At 42.4% G+C, this 24,280-nt stretch overlaps 1 protein-coding gene across 15 annotated transcripts in view; it reads right to left on the bottom strand.

Moving 5' to 3' along the window:
- Nucleotides 1–3,797: 3,797 nt before the first annotated feature.
- The window catches only part of ADHFE1 (alcohol dehydrogenase iron containing 1), a 36,429-nt gene continuing 15,946 nt past the window's right edge, over nt 3,798–24,280 (bottom strand). For 13 of the 15 annotated variants that reach the window (XM_002758980.7, XM_078352537.1, XM_008982725.5 and 10 more), the window contains 7 exons: nt 23,570–23,675; nt 20,634–20,786; nt 18,554–18,652; nt 15,344–15,422; nt 15,073–15,169; nt 11,841–11,998; nt 3,798–4,335 (listed from right to left, as the gene is read on the bottom strand). In XM_002758980.7, coding sequence (XP_002759026.2) covers nt 4,252–4,335; nt 11,841–11,998; nt 15,073–15,169; nt 15,344–15,422; nt 18,554–18,652; nt 20,634–20,786; nt 23,570–23,675 — 776 coding nt within the window. In that variant the 3' untranslated portion in view covers nt 3,798–4,251. The remainder of the gene's footprint in view (nt 4,336–11,840; nt 11,999–15,072; nt 15,170–15,343; nt 15,423–18,553; nt 18,653–20,633; nt 20,787–23,569; nt 23,676–24,280) is intronic. The other 2 variants (XR_013527866.1, XR_013527867.1) reach the window with 1 other exon arrangement.

Here is a 24,280-nt window from a genome sequence, read left to right as displayed (position 1 = left end):
CTCAACAAAATGAAGACCTTTGTGGAGATCAAGTGGCCTAGGCAAGTTGAATGACACAGTAATGCTTTTCTCATCTGTTTTAAGAAAGAATCCTGATGTAATTATATTCTTTATAAGATTAAAATTTTAATTCAACTTAAAATGTGAGTAAATCTGCAAGTATTCAGAGATCTATACTGCCAAAGCTTGGGCAGGAAAACCTCAGTGGATTAACTTTTGAAAGGAAAAATGAGCTCTCCAGGTTTCTATCGCCTGGTAATACAAGGGAGGAGGATTATCACACTACTCAGAGTCTATTTGCAAGACTGTAATCTAGAACCTACACAACTGCTTCCTTTCAAATTAATGTATTCAGAGAGCCAGAAACATTTTTCCAGAGGGAATAACTATGTAGGATGTTACTTTTTTTTTAAAAAAAAGAACAATTTATTCACCAGAGTCTCTAATATTTTGCCCTTGTGGATTTGTTTTTCCCTTTTAAAGATGTTACTAGGATTTTTTTTTTTTGAGAGAAGGAAAGAAAAAAAAAATAAGTAAAGGAGAGGAAGAAAGAGGAAGAGAAAGAGGGAGAGTAAATGGAAATATTGCTTTATTTTGAAAAAAAATTGAGTATTAATAATGGCCAATCAATGTTTCATTTAAACTTATGGGTAGGTGTGATGTGGTATTGACAAGAATGTATATTTTGTGTATTTGAAGTGGAGAGCTCTATGAATATTTATTAAGTTTACTTGTTCTGGATCTGAGTTCGAGTCCTTGATATCCTTATTAATTTTCTGTCTCATTGAATCTAAGTCTCGTATCTGGGTGTTAGGATCGTTAGCTCTTGTTGTTGCATTGATCCTTTTACCACTATATCTTTGTTGCTTTAAAATCTATTTTATCTGATACAAGAATTGCAACTCCTGCTTTTTATTTATTTATTATTTATTTTTGCTCTCCATTTGGTTGGTAAATCTTTCTCCATCCCTTTGTTTTGAGTCTTTGTGTATCCTTGCATGTGAAACAGGTCTGGATGTAAAATGCCATTGGGTTATGGCTGTGTCTTTTGATTGGGGGATTTAGTCAATTTAAATTTAAGGTTACTGCCATTTGATGTTGACTGGCTGTTTTATCCATTCGTTGGTGTAAATTCTTCTTTATGTTGGTGCTCTTTACTTTTTGGTGTATTTTTAGAAAGGCTAATACTGGTTGTTTCTTTCTGTGTGTAATGCTTCTTTCAGAAGCTCTTGTAAAGCAGGCCTGGTGGTAATAAAATCTCTGAGTTCTTGCTTGTTCATAAAAGATTTTATTTTTCCTTCAGTTGTGAAGCTTAGTTTGGCTGGATATGAAATTCTGGGCTGAAGGTTCTGTTCTTTGAGAATGTTGAATATTGGCCCCCACTCTCTTCTGGCCTGTAGAGTTTCTGCTGAGAGATCTGCTGTAAGTCTGATAGGCTTGCCTTTGTGGGTAATCTGACCTTTCTCTCTGGCTGCCCTTAGTATCTTCTCCTTCGTTTCAACCCTGGTGAATCTAACGATTATGTGCCTTGGGGTTGCTCTTCTTGAGGAATATCTTTGTGGTGTTCTCTGTATTACCTGGGGTTGAATGTTGACCTGCTTTGCTAGTTTAGGAAAATTTTCCTGAATAATATCCTGAAGGGTGTTTTCCAGCTTGGATTCATTCTCTCCGTCGCATTCAGGTACACCTATCAAACGTAAATTTGGTCTTTTCACATAGTCCCACATTTCTTGGAGACTTTGCTCATTCCTTTTTATCCTTTTTTCTCTGATCTTTTCTTCACATTTTATTTCATTAAGTTGGACTTTGACCTCTGATATCCCTTCTTCTGCTTGAACAATTCGAGTGTTTAAACCTGTGCATACTTCTCGGAGTTCCTGTATTGTATTCTTTAGTTCCATTAATTCATTCATACTCCGCTCTAAGTTGTCTATTCTCAACAGGATTTCATCAAACCTTTTTTCAAAGTTCCTAGTTTCTTTACGTTGGGCTACAACATGGTCTTTTAACTCACTGAAGTTTCTTATTATCCATTCCTTGAAGAGTGATTCTGTCATTGGGATGCGCTCGTTCTCCATCAAGCCTTGTTCCATTGTTGATGTGGAACTGTGATCATCTTTAGAGGGAGAGGCGTTCTGATTTTGAGTATTCTCAGCTTTTTTACGCTGGTTTCTTCCCGTCATTGTAAATTTATCCTCCTGCCGTCTTTGAAATTACCAACTTTCAGATTATGTCTCTTGAGTGGACGTCCAGGTTGTTAGTTCCCAGGGCCAGAGCAGCGGCGTTAAAACTGATGGTGCTTTTCTGCCCAGGATTCTCCTATCGGGCTTCCTTCTTGTGTCGGTAGTAGGTGACTCTGCCTTCCCGGGGCTCCAAACCTCGGTCAGAAGGGGAACCAGTCCTGTTTACTCTGCGCTGAGCGCTCCCGCGCCTAGGTGCCGTCACAGCCGCCGCCGGGCTCTGGTGTCCTGCTGGGGACCTGGGCCGGTCCTCCGAACCTGTTTACTTTGCTTCGAGAGCTGCTGCGCCAAGGTGCCGGCGGAACCGCTGCACCGGCCACGAGAGTCGCGCTGGCCACCCGTGTGTTTCCTCCACTGGGGGATCTCCTGCTCCGTGAGCGACCAGAATTTGTCTGAAAGTGTGGCGTCCTCTAGTTCTCCGCGCCTTCCCTGAGAGCTGCAATCCCGGGATGTTAGCGATCGGCCATCTTGGATCCTTTTTCGTTACTAGGATTTTTATAAAATAAATCTGACCTAAAACATTAAAATGACATTTTCTTTCCTTTCCCTCCCCTTTTGTAAAAATTAGAAAAGTAATATATATACTTGTAACAAATCCAAACAATACTGAAGTGTGAAATAAAAAATGAGGCTGGGCTTGGTGGCTCATGCCTGTAATCCAATCAAGTTGGGAGGCTGAGGTGGGTGGATCACTTGACCTCAGGAGTTTGAGACCAGCCTGGGCAACATGGCGACACCCCATCTCTACAAAAAAACCACAAAAATAAATAAATAAATAAATAATAAGCCAGGCATGGTGGTGCATGCCTGTAGTCCCAGTTACTTGGCAGGTTGAGGTGGGAGGATCACTTGAGCCCAGGAAGTGGAGGCTGCAGTGAGCCATGATTGTACCACTACACTCCAGCCTGGGCAATAGGAGTAAAATCCTATCTCAAAAAATAAATAAATAGGCTGGGCACAGCGACTCACATCTGTAATACCAGCACTTTGGGAGGCTGAGGCAGGAGGACTGCTTGAGGTCAGGAATTTGAGACCTGCCTGGCCAACATGGTGAAACCCCGTCTCTACTAAAAATAAAAAAATTAGCCTGGCATGGTGACGGGGCCCCTGTAATCCCAGGTACTTGGGAGGCTGAGGCAGGAGACTCACTTGAACCCAGGAAGTGGAGGTTGCAGTGAGCTGAGATTGTACCATTGTACTCCAGCCTGGGTGTCAGAGCAAGATTCCATTAAAAAAATAATAATAAATAATAAATAAAATAAAGGGAACATTTTCTCTTACTTCTCCATACCCCAAATTCCATTTCTCCAGTGATAACGTTTAACATTTTGATGTGGATCTTTCTTTTGTATGTATATGTAGATCTATGTTTATGTATAATTGAAAAAGTAAAAATCAGATCATACTAATAAATAATTATTTGGTAGCTTGCTCTCTGCCAACTTGCCAGTATATGATGGACGCATTTCCAAGAGCTTTACTTCATCTTTATTAGCAGTACCATAGTATTTCACTGTCCAGTGTACTAGAAATGATCCATATACCAATACTGAATGCTTAAGGTTGTTTCAAATTTTTTATTACTGGAAAAGTGCTGCCAGAAACATTCTTTCCACGCTTCTGTACGTACTGGTGCTAGTGTTTCTATCAGATACATTTCTAGACATGCAGTGAGTTACTAGACACAGGAAATACAATTTACACTTTTGATAGATATTGAGTTTTTGTTCATTTGCTACAGGGAGCAGGGGCAGAGTATTCTGTGGGGTTTGGGACAGGAATACTGACCCCTGAAATCTAGCCTGGGGGTCTAACATAGTAGTCATTTGTCCAGCCTGTTTTATGGAAGGAACTGGATTCTGAGTTTAGGGAATTTCTTGCAAGATAAATTTATATCCCTCCCATACTGGTAACAGGTAAGTTATGTGCAAAGACGAAAAGACAAAGCCTTAGCTAGATACGCTCTCAGCACTACAGTGGCCAGTGGTAATTCTTACAGTTAAAATGACAATTAATACAGTTTCATTGAAGCTTCAAACAGAGCAGCCAGATCCTCTTCTGACTGGGGACGGGGTGAAAGCTTGGTGACCCTTTCCTGAAACAGTAAATGAAAGGAGTTACCCAGGGCTTTGAAAAGACAGTTTGTAAAAGCTACAAAGTTATGGAAATTAACTTGCTCCTAAGAATCAATGACTTGATAGATGCCATACCTTTAAAAATGATGTTTCTTGTATACTTCATATGAGTTGACCCCCAACTCAGAGATTTATCATATAATTCCTCTTTTCCCACGGAGCTTTGAAAAGCCACCTCCCCTTGCCTTAGGCCCTGGGAACAGCTTTCTGCCCCAACAAACCTTGGGAGAAACACCCCTATCATGACCAGGTAGGTCACTCAACAACCTCTGCCAGGTTCTCTGTACACACAGAGCTCTGTCCTGGGCACAGTGAAGGAAGAGAGAACTGGGTCACCCCTGACACCTAAGAACATAAATCTTGCAACCTGGACTTAAGGTGTATTCAAAAGGACTTCAGTAGAACATTAACTTTCAGGCTATGTGCAACAAGTGACTCCTATTTTTTTTCTATTAAAGGTTTTATCACTACATTCCCAAGAAAATCCAGTGGTTTGTTAATTTCTCCAATGATTATTGAGTTAATTCAGCGAAGACACCCAGCATATGCTACTGCTATTTATACTCTGGTCAGTAGCTTCTTGGGGACAGGGGCTAAAAGGTACAGTGATGACTCCCCTGGGGCCTGCATGAAACTGAGGAATGTCCATTTTGAGGTTCCATTTTCACCGGTCTCTGGACGTGTTTTCTGTTGCTGGCACGTGTTTGGGAGTATAGTTGTTGGAAGGGAAGGCTGTGAGGCCAGGGGCGCAGCTGTGTGCCCTGCTCTCTGCCCTGCATCTACCAGAGGACTTGACACAGTAAGCAAATGCTCAACAGTTTTCTGCTGAATTAGTGAGAATGGTGGGGAGGGCGATACTGGCATCTCAAAGTTCACATATACAAGATAGAGCTCTGACTCCCGCACCCTGCCACTGCTCTCATTTTCTCATCTCAGGAATGACACCTAGTAGCTCAGGCAAAACTCTCCAGTTTTGATTCCCCTTTCCCTTGCTCTGCAAGTTCAACTCATCAGCAAGGCTGTCAGTCCTACCTCCAAAATGAAGCCCCAGTCGGAGCACTTCTCACCTCCTGTGGTATCGCAACTGGAATCCAGGGCACTGCTATCACTCGCCTGTCCAGCTTGAAATGCTTCCTAAAGGGTCTGTTTCCACTTTTGCTCCACTCTTGTTCCCCAAAGGTCATTCCACCCACAGCAGCCAAAGTGATTGTTTTTCAGTATAAACTGAATCCTACCATTCCTGTGCTTAATACTCTCAGATAAATTTCCATGGCAATTACAATAGAAACATGGCCTCTCAGGTTACCTTCATCTGGCTCTGTTTTCGATCCCATCTCTGAAGCCTCACTTAGTCCCAGCATCCCTTTTAAGTTCCTTGAACATGCTAACCTTGACCCTGCCTCAGGGCTTTCCCCTCTGCCTGGAAGGCATTACCCTATCCTCATGCACCTTCCCAACACTCTGGTTGGAGTTCCCTCCACACTGTCCCCATGTGATCACTCTCTACTCATTATGCAGGTTTTCCTTCATATACTAATCATTATCTGAAATGATTTCATTTATATCTTATTTATAGAGGTTCACTGTCTCCCCTCACTAGAAGGTAAGCTTCACAAGGGAGAAAAGGGACTTTATTTTCCTTCTCTTAGTATATCATACAATGGATGGTATACAGTAGGAACTCAATCAGTATTTTTCAGGTAAAAGGAATGAAAAGAAAAATGGATGTATTAAAAAAATTAACTCAAAATGGATTAAAAACCTAAATGTAAGAACTAAAATCCTAAAACTCTTAGAAGAATAATTAGGGAAAAATCTTCATGATGCTGTATTTGGTAATGATTTCTTCGATATAAAACCAGAAGCACAGAAAGCCCCAGCACAGTGGCTCACCCCTGTGATCCCAGCACTTTGGGAGGCCAAAGCGGGTGGATCACTTGAGGTCAGGAGTTCGAGACCAGCCTGGCCAACATGGTGAAACCCTGTCTCTGCTAAAAATACAAAAAAAAATTAACTGGGTGTGGTGGCTCATGCCTGTAATCACAGCTACTCAGGAGGCTGAGGCAGGAGAATCACTTGAACCCAGGAAGTGGAGGTTGCAGTGAGCCAAGATTGCACCACTGCACTCCAGCCTGGGCAACAAAGCAAGACTCTATTGCCAAAAAAAAAAAAAAAAAAAAAAAAGCACAGGAAACAAAAGAAAAAAAGACAGATAAACTGGACTGAATAAAAATTTAAAATTTTGTAGGTCAAAGGATACTGTGAAGAGAGTGAAAATAAAACTTATAAAACTTAAAAAATTGCAAATCATATATCTGATAAGGGATTAATATCTAGAATATAAAAATTATTCTTGCAACTCCCAAAAAAACCTCAAACAGCTCAACTCAAAAAAAGTAACTATTTGTATAGTTACTTCTCCAAATAAAAAATATAAATAGCCAATGAGCACATGAAAATATGCTCAACATCCTTAGTCATCAGGGAAATGCAAATCAAAACCTCAACAAGATACCACTTCACACCATTGGAATGGCTATCACACACACACACAGGTAAATGACAAGTGTTGGTGAGAATGTGAAGAAATTGAAGCCCTGGTGTAGTGTTAATGGAAATGTAAAATGGTGCAGCCACTATAGAAAACAGTTTAGCAGTTCCTCAACAAGCTAAACATAGAGTGACTATATGATCCAACAATCATACTCCTAGGCATATACCCAAAAAAATTGAAAGCAGTTACGTATACACCAAATAGATACGTGTATCCCAACATTCATAGCAGCATTATTCATAATAGTCAAAAGGTGGAGACAACCCAAGTGTCTATCATTAGATAAATGTATAATTAAAATGTAGTATATCCATACGCTGGAATATTATTCAGCTATAAGAAAGGAATAAAATTCTGACACATGCTGCAACGTGGATGAACGCTAAAGGTGCTGTGCTGGGTGAAATGAGCCAGTCACAAAAGGTTAAATATTGTATAATTCCAGTTACATGAGGTACATAGGATAGGCACATTCATAGAGACCAAAAGTAGGACAGAGGTTCCCAGGGCCTCGGGGAAGGGGAGAATGGGGAGTTCGTGTTTAACGAACATATCACTTGTTTGGCATGATAAAAGAAAAAGTTCTGAAAATGGATAGAGGTGATGGTTGCACAACATTGTGAATGGATTTAATGGCATGGAATTGTACACTGAAAAATGGTTAAAATGGTAAATTTTTGTTATACATATTTTACCACAATTTCAAAGATAAGTTAAAGAAGGAAGGAAGGATAGAGGAACAGATGAGGGAAGGGTGGGGGACAATGCTGATGAGTATGGGTGAGGCAAGGACCAAGTTTCACATCCCAGCAGATTTTTAAGAGGCCCTAAGGAATTTTGGAACTCCATAGTGAGGCAGAGGGTCTCGTGATGTGTATGTTTGGGACAGGGCCAAGCACTGAAATTCAGAGTTTGCTATAAATGCAGGCGATGGCAAGTTACTCTGTTCATAATGGGAGAGAGTGTTATCTGATGAGCTCAAAGGCCCTTGCCGTGATCCTGTTTATCTTTGACAGAGCAGGGCAGAGCTCTTAGAGGTACCTGAGGCTAAGTCTGAGCTGAGTTTCTGTTTCAAGTTTCTGGCCCCCAGTGATTGGTTAAACAGGACCAGGACATAAAGTTTGTGTTATGTCCCTACACATATCAGCTCTGCCATATAAAAGCTAAACTCTCTCAGCGTTCAGATGTGTTAAGCAATGGTGTGCTATTATTTATAGGCATGTAAGACTGAAGGACAACTGATTAACATAGGCGCCGAAATAAATTCAGACTTCTACTTTTAGCACGTTCATAAAATAACAGGATTGCAGCTGCCCTGTCTATCAGGGAGTGGAAGCGCTCATCTGGGTGGACAGCGCTCCTCAGTAATGAAATGTTTTGATTTGAAATGTAAATGTTTCTTTCCATGGGTTGCAGAAATCTAGCTTGGAAGATTAATATATTCTTGCCTGCTCCCCTTGCAGCCTGGCCATGGCAGTTGAAAGCCTCTGTACACAGGGCTGCTGTTAGCTGCCACCAGTATAGGCTGTGTTTGGTCAGGAATACTGGCCTGGTTGTTCCTTCCAGAGAAAACCAATCCCTCACTGCTGAACAGAAAAGAACCTTCATCAAATGCTAACTACATTGAACAGCCTTTCTGGTGATGTTCTTTGCAGGAGCCGGTATAGTCTTCTTACTAACTTAAATCCTGGAGATACTAATAAGTGAAGATCAGTTTACTGCATGTGTAAAACTCTGAAGTGGCCATGGCATTCCTCTAAAACAGTCACTGCCGTCAAGCACAGAAACAAAATTCCATAGTAGTTACTCATGTGCAAAATGGACAAGCTTATTTCTAAGATTCCTACCAAAGTCCTATCAATTTGTGAATATATACATATTTCAACCACATATTTAAAAGTAACTATGTTTCTCTGAATCATGAAAACATGCTCAGAGGAAAAAAGGCAGCAGACACCCTGGGGTGCTTTATGAATATAGCTTGAGGAAAATCTGGCTTCCCACTTTAAGATACAACTTATATCCAAAAGATTCCATTTACCTCCCATCTTCTGTGAAACTAAGAAATTTGCTTTGTCCAATTAGGGTTTTGCTATCTGTGATTTCCCAGTATCACATGTACACTGAGGCATTCAGAATGAAACCTAATTAACTTGCTATTTTAGTGTTAATTTGGTGCTATTTTAATGGTCTCAAATGTTAGGCTGGATCTGCTGCTATGTGGAATAGCTTTTGAAAGTGACAGTCTGGGCTGGGCGTGGTGGCTTGCATCTGTAATCCCAGCACTTTGGGAGGCCAAGTCGGGTGGATCATCTGAGTTCAGGAGTTCAAGATCAGCCTGGCCAACATGGTGAAACCCCATCTCTACTAAAAATACAAAAATTAGGCATAGTGGTAATGTGCCTGTAATTGCAGCTACTTGGGAGGCTGAGGCAGGAGAATTGCTTGAACCTGGGAGGCAAAGGTTGTAGTGAGCCAAGATTGCAGCACTGCACTCTAGCAGCCTGGGCAACAAGAGCAAAACTTCGTCTCAAAAAAAAAAAAAAAAAAAGAAAGAAAAAAAAGAAAAGAAAAAGAAAGTGACAGTCTGACCACAGTAGAATTCGAACAAGTAAACACTTGTCAGTGTGTACTGATGGCTGAAAGATGCCTTGCCACCAGCAAATGGCCAAGAATATCAGACAGTTTCATCTGAAAATCATGGATACCATTCTTGGAGGTGGACAAACACATTTTCCTGAACACTTTCCTGGGCAAAATAAGGAGACCATTTTGGAGGGCCACTTGCAGGGGTGGGCAGTGTTACTGGGACCATGCCATAAAGCCAGAGGCTACATCAAAATTGTGGTGATTGCTCATGTCCATAATCCCAGCACTTTGGGAAGTGAAGGCAGGAGGATTATTGGAGCTCAGGAGTTTAAGACCAGCCTGAGTAACACAGTGGGACCTCATCTTACAAAAAAGTTAAAAAATTAGCTGGGTATGGTGGCACAAACCTATAGTCCTGGTTACTCAGGAGGCTGAGTCCAGAGGATCATTTGAGCCTGGGAGGTGAAGGCTGTGGTGGGCTATGATTATGCCACTGCACTCCAGCCTTGTCCTTCTCCCCTAGAAAAAAATCAGTATCACCACTCAACCTAGGGTTTCCCCAGATGAACTTTCATGGCTCCCCAGTCTTTGGTTGAATCGTAGTCAGTCTAAGGAAACTTTTCAAAAAGTTATCCCCAGACAGCCATTAAAGTTACCTAGACAGAGGATTCAGGAGAGGGATGCAGAAATGTGTTCATTTAACATGGTTACTAGCCTGTGCTAGGTGCAATGGAAAAAGGATGAGCAAAGCAGACAGATTCCTGCACTCACAGAACTTACAGGCTTGTAGGTTTGGATAAAATAACTGTGAGGGCCTTAGAGAGTCCTGTTTTTTTGGCAATTTGGACCCTTGGACTTATGGGTTAGAATTAAAAGTTCGTGGGTTAGCCCAGGTCTCTGCTATACTTTGACTCCTCTGTTTCTTGTTCATTTCTATTTCTAGATGCAACTGAATTCACTTAGCCTGAATCTAAATCAGGGAAAGTGGTGGCTCATGGACCAGGTTTCAGGGAATTCAACACAAACATCCAGATTGCTGATTTTTCTTGAGAGTTGGAAGTTCCACCGACACTGGGACCTGAATTTCTGCTTGGCGATGACAAGCTGTAGCTGAACAGCTGCTCACCCAAATAGATGGGTCATGTGCTTTCTGTCTCACCAAGGTCCCCACCACTCCCTAATGCCTTACATAACATTGTTCACTGCTATTCTCTACCTGCCTCCTGTGGACACATGAGTCTATGGACCCAATCTATACAAGTATTATCTTACGTGAGTTGTGAGGCTGTCAATGTTCTAAGCACTAGCAAAGTGCAGAGGAAGAAGCTACTTTGAGGCCCTTGCCTACCTGAAGTGGGGTAAGGGCACCACCACTTATGGCAAGCAGGCTGCTGCGTGAGTGGACGCTCCAACTGCTAACTCTGTTCCATGGCCAGGAAGAGATCCACGAATGCCTTAGCATGGGGCTGAAGATCCTTCTCCTCATACCCTCATAGCACTGAGGTGACCTCTGCCTTTCCCATATTGGCCAGGAGGACTAAGGGAGCATTCTGGGCATGGTGAGTATGGTGTGGTCTGCCAACCAAGTGCTCATGCTCCAAGCTCTCTGCTTTATCGTGAATTGCAATGAACAGGACCTTGGCCTATTAGGATCTGATATGCTAGCTCAAGAGAGGTCCACTGAGGGATCAGCGCTCTTCATGAGAACCTCAGAAGAGCAAATTTTACACCCAGTATGATTCTACCGAATTAGGGATGCAGCTCCGTTTACAGTTTTCAGCAACATTTAGGAAATGAAATCAGGCCCATAGTGACACAGATATGTATCAAGTGTACAATCTCCTACATTCATCGAAAGCAACTTGGTGACTATGTTAATTTAAAGGCCATGCCTATTCTTCACAAAATAGTAGAAAATCTGTAACTCTTTTATAATGGAAAATAATATTGGTTGTCCTTTTAGAACAGCTTCACATAGTTTTATAGAAGCCCTTCAAAGAACAGAAATGGAGAAAAGGAAAATTCTGCCATAGCTCAAGGTAAGTTTGGTTGTTTTAGCCTTGAGTTTTCATAAAGGATCCATCCTTCATGAAAGTTTTCATAAAAGGCTCACCTCAGCTACAGCTCTATGGATGAACAGAAAGGTGAGGACCTGGCCCTGTCCCAATGGGAAAGGAAAGAACTGCTACCTGCTATGGAGGAGACCCGAGAACCACTACGGACCCCTGGTTTCCATCCCTGCTAGCCCGCCACCAATGGAGCATGTCTTTCCGGAGGTGCTGGGCTCCTTGGCAAGGAGTGAGGAGCGTGCTGGTCTCTTACCTGGGGCAGCGTTCCTTTCACTAGTGCGGGGATATCAGCTTTGGAGTAACCAACGGCTGCTAGGCCATCATCAACATCCAGATCGAATAAGAATTTCCGGAGCGTGTCTGCCAACACTGGCCCTGCGTCTTGGATCCTGGCACTGCGGGTGTCAGCTCCTAGAAGACATAAAGCGCTGACTGTAGGGAGAGAGGAAGAAATGGGCTCTGGGTGGAGTTTAGTCACAAGGTCAGTGAATACACCACGCACACCCACGGGGTGTCCCACAGGGCCATCGTGTGCTCCCCCAGAGGGCCCGAGTTGGCTGGGGGTGCTCACTTAGCTCTGGCATTTCAGAGGGACTGCCAAGTCCTACATGCTGGCCCCTTGTGTGGTGGGAAGGAGAGGAACAGAGACAAGAAGAGAAGTGCAGGAGGCAAGAAAGTTGGCTGATGCTGGGATGGAGGAATGAATATTTGAAGAACACATAGCTTATGTAATTTCAAGGCATGGAATTTGCTGACATCTAGAGGTGTATGTGTTAATGTCTTTTCCCACAGCAACATCTTAGAAAAAGACACATCCTTTGCAAACTCCCTGTGAGACAAGCTTACAGGAGTACAGAAGCTCCAAAATTAACCACCAAAAAGGAAGAAAATAAGCACGACAAAAATGGATTCTGTGTGAACAGGGAAGAACATTTTTCTCCTCTATAGCTATAAAACTTTTAATTTTAGATTCTGTTGCCAAAGGGCAGGGTAGGTTCCTCTAGATAAATATTATAAAACCAGCTGGGCAGGACCAAGAACATGAAGGCTCTCAGAAAACAGCATTTCATATGCAGATAATAATGGTATTGATGAAGGGCAAGAAGATTCATAAGGGCAGAATTTTTACATGATTAGTAATTAAGAAGTAGGGCCTGGTAGCTCACATCTATAATCCCAGCACTTTGGGAGGCTGAGGCAGGAGGACATTCGAGTTCAGGAGTTCAAGACCAGCCTGGGCAATACAGTGAGACCCTGTCTCCACTTAAAAAGAAATATATATATATATATATTGCACATAATCATGGAAATGGGAATCTGGAGAAGCCATGCAGGGGGTTCTTCCCTCAGGCAGGGTGACAGAGGAAGTTCCCAGAGGAAGGGAACTAATTTCACAATCCTTAGCACCTTGCATTCCCATGTATTCTAGCCAAACACATTCAGTGCCAAGAAGTAAAGCCCTCTACAGAGTGCGTTGTTAAATGAAGTCTATGCAAAATGCCCCCTGCCGTAGTCTAAGACCACTTTCTCTTGTATTTGTTCAAAAGAAGACCGTGATTCCTTTCATCTCCATATTGAAGCACATTATTAAATCGGTTTCTAGCTTCCTCTTCCATGACAGTGAGAACTCTTAGGAATCCAGGAAAAGGTATGAATAGAACCAAATACAAGGTTGGCTGGGAGAGCAGCCCGATGAAAGGTAAACCTTGCCTGACAAGACCAGTCTGTATTAACCAGCGGCAGCTAAAATATGGATTAGGTGGAGTGGTGACACATGATACGAGGTTTATGAAGTTTTTATGTTCCCGGGAATGCTGCCATATAACACACCATCAAAACCTCTGCATTTTCCTATGAAGTGTTACAGAAAAAGAAAAAGACATGGTAGGAAAAAGAATACATCAGTCTAAAGCTAAGAAAATCTACGATGACATGGAGAATCAAAATATTTCAGAGTGTGGGACAGCTAGGTGTAGAAAACATTAAAACTTCCCATTCAAGAAGGAAGAATCTGGGTTCTTCCAGCCTGGAATTTGTCTAACAGAGAAACTGCCTTGTCAGTAATGTTGCCAGTGGCCTGGAGTGTTAACTTTAAGTTCTCCAAGATTTTCCCATTTACCATAAATGTGGCCTATGATTTGAGCTCTCCACTTATTTACACACTTTGCATATTTACAAAGGCAGCTGAGTCCCAAAATATGGCTGAACATCTCCAGTCCGAAAGGGAAAAGGGACATAGATCCTTGGAAGAGTTGCACTGCTTCCCCCTAGCACCCTCTGGGAAATGGAGCCCCTGGCCCCTCTCAGTGGCCGTGTCATTAACATTCACAGCACAGCACCTGGGCCTCAGAGGGAGCTCCTGCAGGAGGATGTCTGCGGTCCTTCCTACCTCCCTGGAAATAATCTCTCCAACGGCTGAGCTCAGAGAGCATAATGAAGTTTTCTTTTTAGCCTTTCCCTTACTGCCCTAACTAAACACAAGTGGCGGAATAAGATGTTTTGCAAGTTAATAAAATATTCAAGTCTACTTAAAAGAGTTCTTGTATTAGCAAAACACCAACATTTTACTTACCACGAAGCTATCCTGAATATAATTTTATTTCTGGTAAGATTCAAAAGGCACTGCAGATATCTTATTGTTGACATTATTTATTTTATTCTACAGTATGGCAAACAGACTCTTCTTTCAGGATATTTTTATAAAGTTTCTAATTGATGAGGAGCTTTGCAGGCTTTGCTGAAAAAACGTTTCTAGTTGTTTTGATTCTCTGTAATTGAGAATTTACTCTTGTTTCCTGATTTAGATTCATTTTATTATTGAACACAGCAAAAGTCATTTATAACATTAAAAATATAGAAATAATTCTACTTTCCCTTGAGATGAAAACAGGAAATAGCATTACTACAAACATAACAGACTCAATATGCTCAGAAGCACAATAATGACAGGATTTTAGTGCTATACAGGGCTTTGGTCAAGTCACTGACATTTTTAATCAATATATTTTTATTTAAAAAATATTTTTAAAGAAACAGGGTCTCACTGCGTTGCCCAGGCTAGTCTCAAACTTCTGGGCTTAAGCTATTCTGCCTCAGCCTCAGCATCCCAAAGTGTTAGGATGACAGGTATGAGCCACTGTGCCAAGCCTGAAATTTCATTATTAATATTGTTTATTTATTTGAGAGAGAATTTCACTCTGCCTCCCAGGCTGGAGTGCAGTGGGATGATCACGGCTCACTGCAGCCTCAACCTCCTGGGCTCAGGTGATTCTCCCACCTCAGCCTCCCGAGTAGCTGGGACTACAGGCTTGTACTACCATGCCCGGCTAATTTTTTGTGGAGAAGGGTTTTTGCCATGTTGCCCAGGTTGGTCTTGAACTCCTGGGCTGAAGTGATCCACCCACCTCGGCCTCCCAAAATGCTGGGATTACAGGTGGGAGCCACTGTGCCTGGCTGGTCACAGAATTTTGAGTAATGGTTCATACCCAGTATTTCTGCCGTCTCCAGGTGTCGCTCTGGAAACATCTGAGCCGTGAAAGTGAACACCGCTGGGGATGTGAGCACCACAGAAAGGCCATGGGGCTGGGGAGAAACGAAACTTGGTGACTGGCAGATGGCAAAGCTGTCCTTCTCTGCGTAATCTAGATATTAAGTTACTTTACCCCATACTCCAATCAGGCAAGAATTGGCAAATACACTTATGGAAATTGGGAGGATTATAATATTTAATTAAAGAATTTATTCTTATGATTTTACCACCAGTGGGTGATCCACATTGTAATCCTTTGCTTTATATGTCTTCACTAAACCTGAAATTGGGTAAGACATTCCATGGCTAGAAAAGAAAGAAAATCCTTATGTTGATATACAGTTATTGAAATTCAAGTCAACAATAGAAAGATACTCTATGGGGGTGCCTGTCACAGTCTCTAGACAGTAGTATTACCTCCAAAAGTGGTATATTTGGCTTTCTTGGATGTAAGGATTTGTTATGCGTTCTAGGACATGTAGTGGACAAATTCAGGTGCTCCAAATGGTCAAATTCAAGTGCTTATAGAATTGTATAACATTAAAATGTATTGATCCAGAAGTAGCTCCCTAAACCCATTAGTTCATATTATGATCTCAAAGACTCGGGAATTCACTTTGAGGTTTCTGTAATAAGCTCTGGGCATGTGTTTTCTGTTTTTCCCTGGCAACTCCATGGCAGTGTGTGCTCAGATGATGTCAGGGGAATTTTGTGAGTCAAGGTATGCTGTATTTGATGATGTACAAGCTTGACCCACCAGTAATCTGTCCCACCAGTAACAGACAGATCCCTTCAAATGTTACATACTCATGAAGTCCAATCAGAAATGACTATTGTAGCCTGAGAGGCTATGTTAATCAATTCTGGTTTGACTGATTTCTTTTGCCTGAATTCTGCCTTAAGGATGTGTTTAGATTTAGTTGATATTCAAGACAAGACATTCATGCTTTTTGTTTTTACTGAAAAATTCTTTTTTTTTAAGAGAAGGTGTGTCTCACTCTGTCACCCAGGCTAAAGTGCAATGGTGTGATCACAGCTCAATGTAGCCTCAACTTCCTGGGCTCAAGTGAGGAAGGATCCAGCCAGCACGCTCAGTGAAAAATTCTTTATATCCTCTTGAACTATGGATAAACAAATAGAAAAATATTACAGTTTGTTTGTTGCTGTTGTTGTTTATTTGGGTTTTTTTGAGAGAGGGTCTTGTTCTGTCACTCAAGCTGGAGTGGTGCAATCCTGGCTCACTGCCGCCTCAACCTCCCTGGTTTAAGTGATCCTCCTGCCTCAGGGTGGCTGGGACTACAGGTGTTTGAGTAGCTGGGACTACAGGCACACACCACCACACCTGGCTAATTTTTGTATTTTTTGTTGGTAGAGATGGGATTTTGCCATGTTGTCCAGGTTGGTCTTGAATTCCTGGGCTCAAGTCAAGGGATCCGCCCAACTCAGCCTCCCAAAGTGTTGGGATTACAGGCATGAGCACTGCGCCCAGCCATGGGTATTTCTGTAGGCTAGATTTCCTAGAAGTGAATTGGTGGGACAAGCAGCATAAATATTTTTCAGGCTCTGGGTACATTTTGTTCACTTGCTTTTTGGGAAGTTGCCAATTTATGCTCCCATGAGTGGTAGATCATCAGAGGCTGATCATTCCTTGCACTCGCCCAAGTAAAGGCCTATTCTTAATTTTCAAAGTTCACTGGTTTTCAAATTTTAAAGCAACATATCAATAAAGTTTCAAACAAAGAGATTAATTCTGGACTACTGACAAGCATTCTGATCCCTTTTTTTTTTTTGTGAAAGGTTGGGAGAAAAATCCTACATTTAAGTTTTAAAAATCTACAACACATGGTGAGTATGTGGAGAAATCAGAACCTTCACCCACTGCTGGTGGGAATGTAAAATGGCGCAGATGCTGTGGAAAACAGTCTGCCAGTGTCTCAAAATTTAAACACAGAATTACCATATGACCCAGCAATTCTGCTCCTACATATATAACAAGAGAAAGGAAAACCTATGTCCATAGAGAAGTTTATGCATGAATCTACTGGCAACATTAATCATTACAACCCCAAAATGTAACAACCCAAATGTCCATCAACTTATGAATAGATAAACAAAATGTAGTATATCCACACAATGGAATATTATGTGACAATAATTAAAAAAATGAAGTGCTGACACGTGGCTGAATCTTAGAAACACTGTGCTGTGAGAAACAAGCTAGACACAAAGGACCACATATTTTATCATTCCACATACATGAAATGTCGAGAATGGGGAAGTCTACAGAGACTGAAAGTAGGCCGAGTGTGATGGCTCACACCTGTAATCCCAGCACCTTGGGAGGCAGAGGTGGGCAGATCACCTGAGGTCAGGAGCTCGAGATCAGCCTGGCCAACATGGTGAAACCCCATCTCTACTTAAAAAATATTAAAAAATTAGCTGGCCATGGTGGTGCACATCTGTAATCCTGGCTAACTGGGAGGCTGAGACAGGAGAATTGCTTTAACCTGGGAGGCAGAGGTTGCAGTGAGCCAAGATTGTGCTATTGTACTCCAGCCTGGACAACACAGTGAGATTATGTCTCAAAAAAAGAAAAGAAAAGAAAGTAAATTGATAGTAGTTAAGTATTGGGGAAGGACAATTGGTGGGTGACACAGCTAAGAGGTATGGGAATTCTTTTTGGGGTGATAAGATGTTCTAAAATTAACTGTGGTGATGGTTGTATAACTTTGTGACTATATTAAAAACTTCTGTACATTTTAAATGGGTGAATTGTATAGTATGGGAATTATACCTTAAAAATGTTATTAAATCCATGACCCAATAAACCACATTCAGTTTAAGAATACATTTAGGTTTGTACTTTAGCTGGTGGTAAAAAAAAAGAAAAAAAAGAATTCATTTAGGAATATAAAAGAATATATTTAGGAACCACATTCAATTAAAGAATACATTTAGGTTTATACCTTAGTTGGTGGTAGAAAAAAGAAAAAAATACATTTAGAAACATAAAGTTAAATTTCTTACTTCTATAGCATATTTAAATTTTACCACCTGTCCTGAATTACAAACATTAAAAATTCTTTTTGTTTTTGAGACGGAGTTTCGCTCTTGTTACCCAGACTGGAGTGCAATGGTGTGATCTCGGCTCACAGCAACCTCCGCCTCCTGGGTTCAGGCAATTCTCCTGCCTCAGCCTCCTGAGTAGCTGGGATTACAGGCACGTGCCACCATGCCCAGTTAATTTTTTGTATTTTTAGTAGAGACGGGGTTTCACCATGTTGACCAGGATGGTCTTGATCTGTTGACCTCGTGATCCACCCGCTTCGGCCTCCCAAAGTGCTGGGATTACAGGCTTGAGCCACCTCACCCAGCCCACATTAAAAATTCTTTAAAGCAATAGCTGAGTAAAGAAATGAAATCTCAGATTTGCTCACCACAGATGAACACCAGCATTTCCAAAGCCGATGCCAGCAAAAGCACTTGCCAAGTGCATATGAGACCTTGCTTCAAGATCATCAGGATTTCTGACAGCCCTGCGAATGATATAAATACCTAACAACAACACATCAACATTGGTGTTTCTTACAGAATAAGGAGCCGCCTTAGCGAAAGATATGGGGTGGGGGAAAGAAATGCTACTTGGTAGGAAGAAAAATTAGGCAAGTTATTCAAACGACGCCTTGTCTTCTAAATGAAAACTGAAGGGAAACATATTTTCTGATCAACTGTTTCAGCAAAGGCATAATAAATAGGCTGTCAGCTGCTCATGTGATGTAAAAGTGCCGGGGGAGGCAAGGCGTTGGTTCCTGGATGGCGAGGGCCACTTCAGGAAGGTGCCCTGAGACTCATTCTTCTTCTTCATTTGTCAGTGCTGTTGACAGCCCTGTGAAGGGATGTAAACATTCTCAGGCGCCCGGGGCTACCTAACAGCTAGCGCTCTTTCTCTCTGAGACACTGCCTCCCATTGGACCCACCAGGGCCTCTTGGTATCTGTGGCTGCTACACCTCTATGCTAACATTATTGTGGAAGTGGATGTTATTGTAGAATGAGCCTTGGCTTGCTGTGGGTGTCCCCAGTGCAACTTTGTAAAAGCAAATTCTCAAAGGCCCCTTTCTGATTGTGCACAGCCTTCCTGCACTGGCTGCTAAAACCTTGCCCCAGGGAGGAAGCCTGAAGACTGTCACGGGAACCTACTTTTCATGTGGGCCTCTGCAATTCTGCCTTGTGTAAGAGTTCCTGTTGCAAAATAAAAATGCACAGCCTTTCTTTCTCTTTTCATTTGAAATGGCTCTTTCACATTGAATGGTTGGATGTTCCTGCCTCCTTTCTGAAACCCCATATCAGTTCCTCCAATGACAAGGTGAAGTAGCAGATAATGGAGCTTTCAGACTTTCCTCTGTCCATCTCTCCTTATCTCCCACCACTGTGCCTCTGCCAAGCTTATGTCCCTGTCAAACAAACTGGCTCCCCATGATCTGTGTCTGCTTGTACGTAGTCAAGTGCTGCTGTGCTGTCCTGGGCACAAACCTGAAATAGTATTGGGTTCCTTCCTGCTGCTCTGCTACAAAATGCAATTCCAAGGCTTCTTTGTCAGTGGAGCCTCTAGCTCAAGGCCAGAGAAAGCACCGTGCTCATGTCTAGGCCTAGGGTACCTGCGGCCATGCTGTCCATTACGTACAAATATAAAAGTGAGGCTGTCTTTGAGTGTGTACTAATATTTTAGGTATCAGCTTTCATCCTAAGTATATCTTTGCTCTCTTGGGAGCTGATTGCTATTTGCTCTCCTGTAGCTTATGGCTATGCATGTAGGTATATACTTATATTCATAAATCTTTCACAACCTCTTAGAAATCTTTTTACATTTTCTGCCTTTTATATCTTCTGGAACAGCCCTCCCCTCCCCTCTCTTCCTCTCCCCTCCTCTCCCCTCCCCTCCCCTCTTCTCTTGTTTTATTGAGACAGGGTCTTGCTCTGTCACCCAGGCTGCAGTGCAGTGATGCATTCATAGCTAACTGCGACCTCAAACTCCTGGCCTCAAGTCATCCTCCTGCCTTGGCCTCCCAAAGTGCTGGGATTACTGGTGTGAGTCATTGTACCTGGCCTATATTTATTTCTTAACTTTAGTTCATGTGAGTTAACTCAATGGATGGACTCTGTGTGTCTTTGGACAGGGCCTGGATGGGCATAGCCAATATCTGCCAGTGTGGTTCTCATTTCTGCCCTGGGGAGCCAAATCTCAAAGGACACCACCCCTTCTCCTAGCTTGGCTCCTATTTTGTTCCCTGGGAGCCTTTGCCTTTTAAGGCAGTTTTCACCTGCCTGTCCCTTGGGTCCCTTGGGTCCCTTGGGTCCCTTCAGAGGCTGCTGGTGTCTGGGGCTTCTGCACATCCACTGACTGATTTTTCCGGTGAACAGACCTGCTCAGGATATTTCAGGCTCAGGCATGTCATGTTTCACGTGCTGGTAGAATGTGGGCCTCCTGTTCTATTTCTATCCCCTTCGGGGTGACATACCTCTTTAGATACTTAGCCACGATCCGCAGTGCGTGGACAGCCCAAATGTCGCTGATTGGGTTGCTGCCCTGGTATGCAGGCCTCGTGATGGGATTTGAAGGACAGGGGCTCCGCAGGTGGTAGGGCAGGGCAGTGTATGATTCCAGGGCATGGCTAACAAGAAATATTGAAAATACACAGATGGAAAGTGTGGTCTCCCTCCTTCTCTCCATTTGGATCACAAACTGCCTTGGAGCTCTTTGGCACTCACCCCACGGCGGATATGTTCAATCCAACACTGATGATCACAGTACATTCTACCAGCCCACTTCTTGCCTATAACAGCCATTGCTTATAATATAAATTAATAGAGTTTATATTAATAGCATTACAGTATTTTTAAGCAGTATGTATAAGATTACATATGGACCTTTTCCAGTGTCAATACATTTTTATGGTGTTGAGTTATATAGCTGAGCCATAAAAAAAAGCACTGAATCTAAAAAATGACTTCCTTGTGGAAGATATTTACCATTTTATGCCTTGTTTTGGTCAAATACCATATTACCAAAGGTGGGTCATAACTACACCAGACTCCTATGAAAATTACAGTGTAATGGGTGAGAACACAGACTTTGGGGTCAGCTGTCCAGATGTCAATCCTGGAACTAGACATTCCTGCTGTGGACCTGGTGTGAGGCCCTACACCCTTCTTATGACTTTAAGACAGGAATAAATAATAATACTGCTTCATGATGTGGCTGTGGAAATTTGATGACTTGACTCATACAGAGTATTTAGAATGGTGCTGGGCACATGGTACACTTTAGTATTCACTATTATTATTAATTCTTGGCCTGAAAAAAAAAGCAAATTTTATTCTTCTGTACCCTAAACTTAGATTTGGCTATTTATTTATTGCATTTTAGGTTTTGGGGTACATGTGCAGAACATGCAAGATAGTTGCATAGGTACACACATGGCAGTGTGTTTTGCTGCCTTCCTCCCTTTCACCCACATTTGGCATTTCTCCCCAGGCTATCCCTCAGATTTGGCCATTTCAAGAACTAAGCTTCATAGCTGCCTCTACCTGCTGGCCTGCCATGGGTTCTACCTCATCAGCTGCAGAAGAGAACAGACATCACTGTCTAGACCAGTGACGCACTGGGAACACTGAATAACATGAACTATATTTTGCATGAATTATGGTTTTCAGTATAATTCCACATGGGGGCCTCTGTAGTGTTTCTGGGACACTCTCCTTCATGTGACTATGAAGGGAGATGATCCTATGTTTTGTATGAATTATAGTTTTCATTTTCCCTAGAATGGAGGAATTACTCTCTTCTACATATGAGAAGCAGATTAATGTTTTTTGGACAAAGCATTAGAACATTTTTTTGGAAATTAGTTTGTAGATGGACGTGAAGGCTTTGTGGTTCTAAGCAGGGAAAGTGGGAATAATGCAAGAATGAGGTGCCCACATGGGGAAGCTGGAGTGGCTGGTGAAGCCACTGCAGTCAGACTCGGACCTCTGCCTTGCAGCACATCTAGACTGCATCTAGATTCCACATTCAAGTGCAGATTTGTTTCTCAGGGGAGGATTCATTGAGCTGAGTTCACAGAAACTATCTGTAAAGCCTAGAAGTCAGCTTAATGCTTTATGACAAGAAACATAACTGCTGAGCAGACATCCCAGTCTTCAAGATGGCACCTTCTCTCCCTACAGTCTGCACGCTGGCTTGGGCATGAGAGAAGGGAGAAGTTCATACTGAGTTCTGCTACTTGCTGAGTTGGAGGACTCAGGAGAAGCTGCAGGATGTGGGAGGATTAAGAGAATTAATAGATTTTATCAAATTTGCCATGCATTATAAAATGCACCATTTTGTTTTGTATTTTTGAGATAGGATCTCACTCTGTCACCATGCCCCAGGCTCAAGTGGTGTGATCACAGCGCATTGCATCCATGACCTCCCGGGCTCAAGTGATCCTCCCACCTATCTCAGCCACCGAGCAGCTAGGACTACAGGCGTGTGCCACCATGCTCGGCTAATTTGTAAAATTTTTTTTGTAGAGATGAGGTGTCAGACTGGTCTCAAACTCCTGGCTTCAAGAGATCCTCCTACCTTGGCTTCCCAAAGTGTTTGGAATACAGGCGTGAGCCACTGTGCCCAGCCTGCACTGTTTTTAAAATATATGCCACTGAGGATGAAGACATACTGCGATGCCACAGATTTTAAGATATGTCCTGATTTCAGAGATGTTAAAATGTGAGAAAATGTGCATGTGCATATAGATGAATGAGGGTTATTTGGCACATGCTAAATGTGAAGCACCTGTGGGAATTCCATGAGGCCTCAGGAGCAAGGTCTGTGATAGAAATACTGATTAGGAGGCTGTTGGCACAATGCAGCTGAAGCTGAGGGAACATAGAGTAAGACTATGGAACGTCACTAAACATCTCAAACCCAGTTTTCTTGTTCAATAAAACAAAAGTCCTGTATCACATAGAGCTGTCTGTGGTGAAGTGGTGATGTATGTGAGGTGCTGACACAATGTGCAAATCTGGGGTGCTCTGGAGGTGTTAGTTCTGTTCCCTGCCCTCTTCCATGACATGCAGCCTTGGGCAATGCCTAGTTACTGAGACCATAAAGGTAGCTGGTGTGTCCCTGAGATGTGGCACACCAGCTCCAACTGCCCCTTTAGTGGCATCCTTGTGGCCATGGCCATGGCTGGGGAGGTCCATCCTGAAGAGCAGGTTTGTGACCCACACCAGATGTTACCTAGTCACCAACCTCTAAAGCTTGAATGTTTTCATTTAGGACAGGGGATAATAACAGTCAAAGCTAGGGGTGTTGTGGGGTGCTAATCAATGAATGTTTAGCATGTGCTTTGAGCAACAAAATATCCATAGACCCAGGACTAAAAAAGCCCCTCCAGGTGGCACCAGCACTTACCAAAGCACATCGAAGCCACTGTTAGCAACGACTCGGGCAGGCATGTGGAGGGTGTGCAGAGGATCAATGAGTCCCAGTGTGGGTTTGATGGCTCTCGAAGCAATGCCTAAAACATAGGATTTTCAGTAGAGGCTAAAGCCATGGGCATCATTTTAAGAAGGCAAATGGCTTAGGGTAATAAATCACCCTAAAAAATAAAAATATGAGAAAAGCTTCATTTTCACATAGTGAGACAGCAAGGAGCAGTGGAAAGAGATTTGGAGTCAGAAACCTGAGGTTTTCAGCGGTGTGCTGGAGCCGGCTCCTACTGTTTTCCAAGTGACATGTGTATGCATCTCTTTCCAGCTCCTAGATGAGCGATGTCATTGGCCATGGTGGGAGTAATTACACCACAGAAATGGGCCAACACTACAAGTCAGGGCTTACTGGTGTATTATTAAATTCCAGAGAGCTGGTTTACTAGCACACCACTGGTCCTTACTCTGCAACTTACTTTGTGTCTTCGGGCAAGTCACTTAGCCTTTCTGAGTTATCTATAAGATTAGACTATAATAGCACAGGTCCTCCAGCTCTCACTGAGCTGTAGGGATCAAATGAGAGAATATTAGGTAAAAGTCTTTAGAAACTGTAAGGTAGAATGTAAGTGATAAAATAATAATTATTATTATCAACTTAAGAAATAGCAAAGGATAGTGCAATTTAATTTTAAAA

This window comes from Callithrix jacchus, chromosome 16 (genome assembly GCF_049354715.1).
Source record: "Callithrix jacchus isolate 240 chromosome 16, calJac240_pri, whole genome shotgun sequence".
NCBI classification, from domain to species: Eukaryota; Metazoa; Chordata; class Mammalia; order Primates; family Cebidae; genus Callithrix; species Callithrix jacchus.
This window is presented reverse-complemented; position numbering and strand designations above follow the sequence as displayed.